The sequence below is a fragment of the Manihot esculenta genome, chromosome 11, assembly GCF_001659605.2.
Source record: "Manihot esculenta cultivar AM560-2 chromosome 11, M.esculenta_v8, whole genome shotgun sequence".
In the NCBI taxonomy this organism is placed as follows: Eukaryota; Viridiplantae; Streptophyta; class Magnoliopsida; order Malpighiales; family Euphorbiaceae; genus Manihot; species Manihot esculenta.
Genome location: NC_035171.2, coordinates 2,220,617 through 2,232,729, shown reverse-complemented (window position 1 = coordinate 2,232,729; position 12,113 = coordinate 2,220,617). Strand labels below are relative to the sequence as shown.

The following is a 12,113-nucleotide window of genomic DNA, read 5'->3' as shown; positions in this document are numbered from 1 at the left end:
TTTATTTTTAATTAAAAATTTAGAAATATTTTTATTATTTTTTTTAAATGAATAAATTACTCTTGAGTTTTTAAATTTTAATATAATTAATAGATCGATTTCTGTATTTTTAATATGGTACATATTTTTATGATGAGTCTGTTATATTATAATTTAAACATTTTGATTTTTATTTTTTATTTAAAAAAATACTTAAATTTTCGTTAATTTTTATCTATAATATTTCATTTAATTAATTTTTAACACTTTTTATTTTTCAATTTTTATGTATTAAAATATTTTAATACTTGTCATTTTAAAATTTTTAAAAAATACTTATGATTTTAACTATTTTTAAGTGGTATTAAATAATTTTTAAGTAGATTATAGTTGTAAACTTTTATAAAGAATATTTTAGGAAGAAATTATATTTTTTAAAAAAATTCGACCATCTATTAATTCAATAATATATGGAATAACTTTAATTTCAGACGGATTAAATATTAAAAGATTTAAGAATTTAATTTGAAAATATAAAGATTGATTCGTCAATTACACTAAAATTTAGGGATTAAAATGTAGTTTATATGATATAAAATTTTTATTTATATTAAAAATGATTTAAGTTTTTATGAGGGCATTTTAGTTATTTAAAATATTTATTTTTACTTTGTGATGGAATTATGGATGAAAATACCTTCCATTTATATAAAATAAATATATAAAAATTTATTAGTTTGAATTTTAAAATTACAAAGATGAATTATTATTTATATTAAAATTTAAAAATTAAAATATAATTTATGCTTTAATTTTCTACTATTTTAATGCTGAATATGGAAAAAAAGAAATTGTAAAGAAAGTTCAATCTCGGAGTGTTAGGCTCAATATATATGCTTTGCCATCATACTAGAAGAGTGTTAGGCTCAATATATATATGCTTTGCCATCATACTAGACGAGTCTTGGCAAGAATAGTAAACCTATGTCAATGTGTTGTATGATTTTAATTATTTTCAAAATCTTAATAATTTTGTAAAAAATTTAAAGTAATTCTTTATTTTTTGGCTATATATATCTCATTTAATTTGCATGTTTAACATATATATATCAAATTTTCTATCGTATCAACAATATAAAATAATATCAAAAAATATTTATCAATTCTTCAAATTTGATTATTGATATAGCACAACGATCACCTAAAATAGGGCTATTAGCTGGCACTTGAAAACAATGGCACGTGACAAGAATCTGATCGAATAATATTCAGTCCTACTGGCAGAAAAGAAGATCTGAACACCGTAGATTTCAGCTCTTCGTCAAAACTCACTCTCTCAACTATAGGGCGAGACTCCATGAGAAGTTACCATTAGAAAATGCAATCCAGCAGATTTCCATTATACCTATAATCGTGGAATCCTATATCCACTAACCAGTGCTAGTCGGATTTTCAGGAGATGTGATAATTAACTCCATTCTCTTACCGTATAAAAGCAGATGAATACAAAGTTTAAGGTACACATTCTTACACAACTACTCTTGAGTTTAAAGCATCTCATTACACTCACCCTTTTTCAATTCACTAACTTGAGCATCGGAGTGACTGCTATAGACGCTAATCACTTCACTTTCTTTTTCTTGCAGATTGACCAATCGCAACACAGTTTTATTCCAGCTGCATCATTTGGTTCCGTTGCCGGAAAACTCTATTGGTTTATCTTTGTTCAATTGGATTAGAAATCGGTCTTTCATTTTCTCTTAAAAAGCAATATTTTCCTCTTCTATACTCTAAAATGGTTGACAATTCATGAACTGCTGCTAACAAGGGAGTAATCATTTCCTCCACTCCTGGTAGTGGACAAAACACCCCATCAATGGTCAATAAAGCTAATCTAAATAACCTAAATAATTAGCAGATGCTTCAATACATAAAAAAGCTACAAGCCACTCTTGAGCAGTATAGAGGTCGGGAGGAGGCCTCCATGGCTCCCAGGATAAGGGAAGAAGCTTCCATCTATACCCCAAGGACTCGGACAAAAGCAATCCAGCTGATATGGGCCATGTAAAAGTACTAGAAGGAGTAGGATGAGGATTATAGGCTGGACGATGCCTCATCTATGTCAGAAGAGATCTTGGCAGAGACATTTTTAGGACAAATATGACAGAACAGTAAATCCCATAAGTCACCTGGTGATTTTTTAGGACAACAATGCAGCTCTAAGATATCAACGATTTTGTGTTGTGTCGAGTGTTTCCACCAATACTCATAGGTTTGGCTAAAAAATGGTACTAACGTCTAAGCCCAAGTTCAATTCAGAACTTTACACAATTCGCTATGTTATTTAAATCTAAGTTGATTACTTATATACCTCTTAAAAAGCTCTCCTTTGACTTGCGAAAGATCCGCCAAGGAGAGAGCAAGTCTTTAAAGAGCTTTATCTCACGGTTTAATGCAGATGCAAAATAAGTTGAGGAATTAAATTATGAGATAGCATGTGAACTGTTGAAGAAAGGAACACGCAATATCAAGTTCATGAATTCTCTAATCAAGAACCCAGCCGCTACGTACTAACAGTTAATGGACAAAGCCCAAAAGTACATCAGGCTGAATGATGAAGTCCAAGCGCTGAGAGAAGCTAAGAGAACAAGTCAAAATAAGACTTAAAAATCAGATAAGCAAAGCTATGAAAGTGAAAAGAGTTATCCAGTGTCACGTAATAGGAATCACCGAAGTAAGTTTAGAAACTATACCCATTAAATAACTCATGGATACATATACTTATGTGAATCAGGGAAAAGGGCAAAGAGGTCAAATGGCCCCCCAGGCTTAATTCGGACAAATTAGGCATGCGAGACAGAACGAAGTATTACCGATTTCATGAGGATAATGGGCACACTACAAAAGAATGTCGAGAGCTAAAAGATGAAATTGAGAGACCGGTAAGAGATGCCACGCTCTGAAAGTTTACTACAAAAGACAGAGAAGAAAAGAGGTCAGGACTTGAGGTAAAAGGACCAGTCAATCCTGATGAAAATAAATCTGTAGGGATTATTCATGTAATTGCAGGAGGACCGAGTGGCAATTAGGATCTATAGAGGTAGAATGACACAGATATTCAACTCCTAAGTCAAATTCTGAGTTTTGAAATTTAGATGACCGAGTCTTTTAAAATTATTCTTGAAAGAATGTTTGTATTTTATGGAAATATCATAAATAAAACTATGATGTATTCTTTAAATTTTTTTTCATGTTTAAATGAGAAACGTTGGATGGATGAAAGCGTAAAGACAAGAAAAACGCCGTAAGGCGGGTAACTGCCAGGCAAGCCACAATGCAAATATCCACCAAATACATAACAGGGTGTTAGTCCCGCTAACTAAGACATTTTATGCTTAGGTCATAAAACGGGTATCCGCCAAGCCCGCGTCCGAGTGGTAGTCCCGGTAATTAAGGCATTTTATGCCCAAGCCACAAGGCGGGTATCCGCTAGACCACCAACCGAATATTAATCCCATTTCACAAAAAGATTCTAAGGCACTTTATACCCAGGCTACAAGGCAGGTATTCATTAGGCCAAACAACTAGGTGTTAATCCCATTTCACAAAAAGTTTCTAAGGTAATTTATGCTCAGGTTACAAGGCGAGTATCTGCCAAACTCACGACTGAATGTCAATCCCGGTTAATAAAAATTGCTAAGGCATTCTATGTTCAGGCCACAAGGCGGATATCCACTAGACTCATGACCGGGTATCAATCCCGATTAATAAAAATTACAAAGAAATTTCATACCTAAATCACAAGGGAAGTATCCGCCAGATTAAAGATCGGGTGTCAATCCCGATTAATAAAATTCTTAAGTCGTTATTGTGACCGGATGCAAAGTTTAGTTTATTATTATTTTTTAAGCTGTTTATTCCATAGCCACAAAGCAGGTTTTCGTCAGGCTCAATAACTGAGTGTTAGTCCCGTTAATTAAGCCTTTTTATGCCATGCCACAAGCGGGTATCCGCCAGACTCAATGACCAGTTGTTAGTCTCGTTAACTAAAATACTTTATGCCAAGCCACAAGGCAGGCACCCGTCAGGCGTAATAACCAAATGGTAGCCTCACGTTTATAAAAATTTCTCTAAGGTATTTCATGCTCATGCTACAACGCTGGTATCCGTTCGGCCACATGTCCGGGTATTGGTTCCGTTCTTCAAATTTTTTAAGTTATTTATTTTATGCCCACTAGTTAGGCTAGTGACCGGCTATTATGCCTGGTTAGTGAGCCTATTTTAGTTATTTTTTTTTTTTGCAAAGGCAATGATTACTAAGTTCTTTTTGATCGAGTATTAATCCTTTAGCAATTTTTTAGAAATTATTTAAGTCTTATTTGGCTATGGTCGGACGAAAGTTATGGTTGAGTATCGAGCATATAAATACTTTGTAAAAATAATGACAAAAAGTATAGAAAGAAAGATTTCTCATTAAAGATAAAAATGAAGATTAAAAGACAAAAGGTTCATTATTAGTTTCCTCCCCCGAACTTTTAGTACAGGTTCATCTATTGCTATTACAGTAGAAGCCAGGTTAGGAGGATTATTTTCAATTTCCCCTTCCTCATCTTATCCATCCTTATCCTTACCGTCCTCGTTCAGGAAGATATCGTTGATCCAGGAGAAGTCATATATAAGAGTCTTGATTCTGTATAAACATCTTCCCATCCCGGCCACCGTCTCCTGAAGTTCAGCTTCTAGTTTAGCCACTTTATCCGTGGCGGCCTGAGTCTTTTCTGCTTGAGACTGCAGCTCATAGACTTGGCATTTGAGAGTAGCCACTTAATCCTTGACACTTTTGGCCCAATTCTCAAGGGCAAGCTTGGAGGCATTGGCCTCATCCAGGTTCGCTTGGAGCTTATCTACTGACTCCAAAGTCTCCTTTATCATGCCCTCCACCACATCAACCCAAGCCTTCAGCCTCGAGCGCTCCTCCTATAGGAGATTTTTGTTTGTTTCTTGCGCTCCGAATTCTCGCCTCAGGACCTCGTTTTGCTCCATGGCCATGTAGGCACAGAGAGCACTCTCCATGGTGGAATGGATAATGTTGTTGTAATACTCGGCTAGACCCCGGCATCGAAATTCCTACCTTCCGGCGGAATCTCCATTGGAATCCAGAATTCTCAGATGTCGGAGACTTCTAGAAGGGTAAAATAAAGGTTTTCTAAAATGTTTTTATATGTTTTTATTGTTTTAATGAAGAAAGAAATTGAGTTTTGAAAGAAAATACCAAGGAGGGAAAAGCCAGGTTCGGCAGCTGAACCTCATGTTCGGCCGCCGAACATTGGGCTCTTGCGGAAGCACCTTTGGCCCCCGAAGGTGGTCTGGCCAGCCACCTATAAAAGGCCCCCTTGTCCGAAAATGAGCGAGTTTTCTCTCTCTATTTTCAGGCATAGGTGAGATTTCGCCCTCCTTTAGTTGATTTTGTGTTTTCCTTCAAGTCTTAATGAGTTTTTACCTTTGTTTTGAAGATTTTAAGCTAAGATCAAAGTTTTGAAGCTTGGAGACCCGCGGAGTTCGATTTCTCCCAATCTCCAAGTTTGGATCACCTCTCCTCTCGATCTTCAAGAGGTAAGCGTAGATCCTCACCTTCTTTTATATTTTAAGTAAGTTTTGAAGGGTTTTAAGGGTGTTTAATGCATGTTTAGAGTAGATGTAAAATGTTAGGGTTATGTTAGTTTAATGATAAATGGTATGTTTATGTGTTGTTTGTTAGGGTTTTAGGCTAGTTTTATGTCCCTATATGCATGAATGAGTGTATATGCATGTTTTAGAATAGTTGAATGCATGTTGTGAGGTTTTGGATGGCTGGATGAGAGAGGCAGAATCGGGTTCTGCCATTCTGGAGAACCCAGGTTCGGCTGTCGAAGCCATGTTCGGCCGCCGAACCTGCCTGTGGAGGCAGTTTTAGGCCGCCTAAACTCGTCCCCGAAAGTTTGGACTTTCAGCTTTGGAGGGAAGTTTCGGCCACCGAACCTGCCCCCGAAAGTGCCTGACTTTCGGATCTGTGAAGGCTTTCGGCCGCCGAACCTTGCCCCCGAAAGTGCCTGACTTTCGGATCTATAGGGACCTTCGGCCGCCGAACCTGCCGCCGAAAGTCCCCTGCCCAGCCTTCCTTTGCTTGTTTTGTGTGCATGTTTTATGATGTTTTAGGGGGTTTTTGGGGAGATGTTTAGAGTCATGTTAGAGTATGTTTGGTCCCTCATTTGAGTCTACCTGTGTAGGATCGGACCTGAGAAACCGAGGTGACCAGCAGTGAGTTAGTTATTCCAGTGTCAGCCAGAGGTGAGTAGAACTAAACTAATCTTTTATTTCAAGAAATCAAATGTTTTAAGCATGTTCATGCATCATGTATATGAAATAGGTTGGATGCATTAGACTTCACGAATATGCCGCATTGCATAATTGGTTGTTGATGTGGATGGACAACAGGACAACCCATTAGCCCTCTAGATATTATGTTATGTAATGAAGGACCAGGGCTGCCATTCTACGCCCCTGGCACACAGTTTATGTATGTAAAGAAGTCCTGATGAGCTCCATCGAGGGCCGGGCACAGAGTAGAGGGATTTTTGGGTCAGTTCATCCTTGACGTGTTTTGTCTATGCTGTGACGCATTCCATACGAGCATATAATTATTAATTTGTTTTATGTTCTGCTCACTAGGCTCTCGTAGCTTATCCCCTTTCCCCTAATCCCAGGTTTGCAGGATCAGAGATAGTGCGGGAGGTCGCCAAGGTTGATGGTATAGTCCTTGTAATAGATTAGTAGTGGATATGTAATGTATTGTGGATAGTATTGTGCTTGGCCTTATTGGTAGATTGTAATTCCTTTGTACATGATCTTTATGTAAATGTTTTAAATGATGAGATGTATTGAACCAAGCTTGATGTATGAAATGTTGACCCTACTAGAGCATTTGATGAGGGCTCTAGTATGGGGTTTTTTATGTTTACAGTTTTGATGCATGCACAGGCCAAGTTTGGTATACAAAAAGTTTAAGTTTTATGAAAATGTATGATCATGTATGGGATTTTATCAGGTATTCAGGATGCATAGTAGGCTTGCTACGGGTTCCGGCGACCTTAAGTCGATCTGAATCCTAGCGCCGGTAGCGGTCCGATTTCCGGGTCGTTACAGTTGTCATTGAGGTTATCGGTCTTGACCTCATTAAATCAGTGGCGGTCCTCGAGCCTTAGAGCGTTCTTCGCAATAAAAATAGATAGGCGGGGCTTCTCGAGAAGGGAAGTGGAACGGGTCAAGGCCAATGCCAAGTGCTGTATACCCCAAGGCTATGCGGCTCCAACACTAGCTTCTTCTTGTGGAGCATCACTTTGAGTAGGGGCCACAGGAGGAGTATCTCTCGTAGAAGACTCGGGTTGAGTGGGAGCCGATTGTTCAGTCGCACGAGAGGGAGGAGGAGGAGGAAGTATGACGATCTCCTCAGCGTGACAAGCACGCTTAGGTGGAGGCACTATCACTCCAACAACAGCCTTGCCTTTTCGAGCAACACGGGCAGCCTCGGCGAATTTATTTTTTGATCCGTCCATATCTGCATAGAATAAAAAGTGAGTAAGGCAGTTTGAAGTATAAAAGAAGTTGGAAAGAAAAATACCCTACTTACTAGCCATGGAGGTACTTTTCCTAAGGCAAGAAAGGCTCGGCGAGTGAGGACCCCAAGCCTGGCTCGCTTGAAGATGGCTCTATCAAGATAAAATGACATTTCTCACTGTCTTGGTGATGTCTATCTTCTAGGACATGGCCATTGTCTAGAGGAAGTCTAAAGCCTCTTTCTCACTCCTCTATAGTTGGGCCCCATCATTTCTCAGCTCCACATATACATTCCACCTCGTTCGAAGGGGATTGAAACCCTTGGACACCTAATAGCGGAGAATGAAAAATTTATTCTTCCAGCATTTCAAAGATGAGGGGATCCGATCAAAGAGCGTCTGACATTTTCTCCAGTTGAAGAACTAAAACTCTTCATTTTTTCGCGTACTCAGCTGGTACAGTTAGGAGAAAAGTGCAACGCTCGGCTCTATATTATTGTTAAAACAAATAAATCGGAAAGCCATCAGAATTCTCTAGTTATTAGGGTGCAACTGGGCGACTGACAACTTATGAAAACGAAGGACTTTGGTGAAGAACGGGTTCATGGAAAACCGAAGATCTGCCTTCAGCTGCTCCTCATAGACCATGATGGCATCCTCTGTAAAGATCTGGTCATCTACGCGAACATTCGGAGATGGAGCAAAGACATGGAAGATTTGTCGAGAGATGTGGTATTGATCGTGTAAGTGGTCTACGTCCTTCTCAGTTAATATGGAAGGGATGTCGTTAACTAGGGGCTCTCATTCTCATGGACCGCCCTTAGTTGAACGATAGGTGGCGGAGCACGAATTGGAGGCCATCTGAGGAGGAGCTTGAGGCAGAACTTCCACCAGAGGAAGAAAAAGAAGAAGAGAAGATATTTCTATTCATTTTTATAAAAGGAAAAGTAAATAGGAATTACCTTGAAGTAAGGAAGTGTGAATGGAAAGAAAAGTTGGTTGAGTTTTTTCTAAAGCGCAAATATCAGTTTTGATCAAAATTGGTATTTGAAGGAGACGAAGGATTTTTATACGATGGCTTCGCCGGTAAGTTTTGAATGCAACTCTAGAAACAAGGCAATCGTCATTTATGAGCAGGAGCAAGCAAAGCAACGCAGGTGTGGAAGATCAATCTAAACAAGCCACATGCCCCAAATCGTGATTACAACTGTTACCTTCGAATATGAAAAATCGAAGACGAGCGGAAAAAAAGATTCGAACACTGTAGGTCTCAGCTCTTTGTTAAGACTTACCCTCTCAACTACAGGCAAGACTCCATAGAAAGTTACTGTTAGAGAATGCAATCCAGCAGATTCTCGTTACATCTATAATTACGGAAACCTATATTCACTAGCCGATACTAGTCGAATTTTAAGAAAATGCGATAACTAACTTCATTTTCTTATAATATAAAAGCAGATGAATACAAAGGTCAAAGTACGCATTCTTACACAATTTTTCTTGAGTTCAAAACATCTCATTCCACTCGTTTTTTTCAATTTAATTTTTTAAGCGTCGGACGACAATCACCTGGCTTTTTTTTTTTTATAAATTAACTAAACGCAATATAGTTTTATTTCGATGATCAATTATTGAATTGATTTTCCGTATTTTAAAAATTAGATTATTTAGTTTATCTATAACTTATTTAAACACTTTATTATTTAAAATATAAAAATGTAAGTAATTATAATATTCATAGTGTAATTAATATTTTATCGTAAATGTTAATATGTTAATGGTTAAAAAGTACAGGACTTAATTATATGACATAAGTAAAACTGAGTAGATAGTTTAATTTAAAATATACATATTCTTTTTTTTTTTATCATGCAAAATATACATACGCAAGTCTTTATTAGTGATAAAATTTTAATAATAATTTGTTTGATAATGTTTCAGAAAAAAAAATATGTATATTTTGTTTGTTAATTGAAAGAAAATTGTTGGGTTGATTTTCGCAAGTCTTATGCCTTATTTGATTCAAATAAAATTAAATAATACAATAACGTAACCTTAGTTAAATATTTAATTCAAGTGTTTATAATAAAAATATTTTATAAAATAAAATGTTTTAATGCCCTCAAGTTATTTTAAATAATTTAATTAAAAAGTAAAAAATAAAATAAAATAAAAACAAACGGTGAAACCTATCCCTATTCCATTGCATAATACACATTCACTCATCTCTCGAACCATAAAATTCGCTTCCCTTAGCCCTGCGTCCTCGCTGTCGCCGCTCCTCCACCATCACGCCTCTCATCCTCAGTTACGCCGCTGTTGATCCTCCACAATCACGCTGGTCCATCGCAACCGCTGCTCTGTCTCACGGTTCTCCTCAACTCTGCTCATCAGCTTCTGTCTCGCGGTGCTTTTCCTCCATTGTCGTTGCTTCTGTCTCCCACGGTCACGAAGCACGTTTGTTTGAACGGTTGAGATTTGTTGCTGAATGGGTTGCTGAAATGAGATTTGTTGCTGAAATTGTTGGCTGAAGTGGATATCTCTCTCCCACGGTCTCACATATCTCTTTGAATAACTGTTCTGTTGCTGAGATTAGTGTGTATTTGTGGTCAGTATGGGAGAAAAGCAGCCGTTGATTGGGCTCTCATGGGAGCCAAAGTTGCCGCCTTTGTCATCTTCGAGTAAAATTAGTAACACCAAGTCCCAAGTCCGACCTGAGAGTAGCGGACTTTGGAAACCGAATTCGGAGCTTATTGACGGGCTATTTGTGCCGCCCAACGATCCTAGAAAGGTTAACAAGCTACAGAGAAGTCAAGCCAAAGATACACTTGGGAAAAATTGGTATGCTCGTAATCTCCATTTATTTGCCAATGTTTGGCTCCAAGTTCCCTTATCTGAATTTGAATTGTGTGTTTAGGTTTGATATGCCTGCCCCTACTATGACGCCTGAATTGAAAAAAGATCTCCAGCTACTTAAGGTGCCATATCCCCTGCAATTTTATTCTGTGTTTTTTGCTTTCTTCTTGAATTACTCTGCATAATTTGAGTCTGTTGGGACATTATCCTCAAGTTTTGGTAGTTTGGTTCATTTTGTTTTGAGTAGTGCAGTATTTGATTTCAGTTGATGTTTGATTGATGATGCAGCTGAGGGGTGCTCTTGATCCAAAGAGACACTACAAGAAGGGTGATTCTAAATCAAAAACGCTGCCCAAGTATTTCCAAGTAAGTCTATGGTGTCCATCAAGAGCTGATAATGTAACAAATAAGAGATGTGACTTGCAATGATAAGCATTTGCCATTTTATTTAATTGTAGGTGTCCTCTGTATTCTTATTTAATTTTGCTGCGCTAATTGATAAAGCTTTTGGTTATGACAATTCATCAGGTTGGCACAGTTGTAGAGTCATCAACAGATTTCTTCTCTGGTAGGCTAACTAAAAAAGAGAGGAAGGCAACCATTGCTGATGAGGTGCTGTCTGATCGTACTCTCACAGCTTACCGGTGAGATACCTAGTCCTTCACTGCCTTGTATACAAGAGAAAATAATTTCATTTATGCATGTTACTGATAAGAAAGTATCAATTAACAACATATCTGAAGCAATGCTTAATTGTAGACTCTTTGAAAAAGATTTATCATCTAGAAGGAACGATAATCTGAGATACACCAAGAATAAGATCATCATATTAGCAAATCTTGGTAACCGATGCTTGTTAGCTTTACCCTTTTTTAAGGAACAGATGAGCATGACTAGTCTATAGATTTTCAATTTTAACTTTAGATTTGCTGTGTCCAAGGTTCTCGTTGTGCAAAATCCAGCAATAATTTACATTAATGTGTTAAGTAAGCTTGATACCAATTCCATATGTTAAGCAAACTTGCAAATCCTCTTTATTTTGCCAATGCTGAATACAGCATTGCTGATCTTGCTTGGATATTAATTTTATCATGTTACAGGAAGCGTAAAGTTCGAGAGATAGAAGAACAAAACCGTCCTGCTGGAAATGAGAAGTGGAAGATAAAGGGTCGACAGTCTAGGAAGCGAGCCAAAGAAAGAAGGCACTAGAACTTTTTGCTGCACAGAGCAATGGTTTTACTTCTTTAGGGTAAAACAGGATGCATGGAGATGCTCTAGCAACCACAGGTCAGGGAAAGAGAGAGAGAAATTTGTTGTTCAACTGCATTTTTATATATAATCTATAACCAGGACTATGGTATCAACATTAAAAATTGTTTAGCAGTTATTGCTATGGTAGTCATCATTATGATAAACAAGACAATTCTGATCAATCAAATTCTCTGGCTCTCTCTCTCAAAACCATCTCCACCCAGTAACTGAAAAATAAAAAAAATTCATTTTTTAGTAAATTTTTATGGTTTTCAAAGTCTATTTCTAATTAAGTTCGAGATACTTTTGTAGACATTTAATATTATATAAAAATCTTTTAATATGTTAATTACATTAATTTTAATTAAATTTAATTCCTATTTTATTAGGAATGTAATTTTGTTAAGGACATTTATTTAAATAAAGTATTAATTA

The 12,113-nt window shown here is 37.0% G+C and overlaps 1 protein-coding gene across 1 annotated transcript; it reads left to right on the top strand.

Moving 5' to 3' along the window:
• The first annotated feature begins 9,771 nt into the window (after positions 1 to 9,771).
• LOC110625761 (rRNA-processing protein fcf2) lies at positions 9,772 to 11,888 on the top strand. Its single transcript, XM_021771385.2, has 5 exons — positions 9,772 to 10,412; positions 10,489 to 10,549; positions 10,716 to 10,793; positions 10,956 to 11,071; positions 11,528 to 11,888. Exons 1-5 carry the CDS (start codon positions 10,186 to 10,188, stop codon positions 11,634 to 11,636), a joined length of 591 nt encoding a protein of 196 aa, XP_021627077.1. The 5' UTR covers positions 9,772 to 10,185; the 3' UTR covers positions 11,637 to 11,888.
• The last annotated feature ends 225 nt before the right edge of the window (positions 11,889 to 12,113 follow it).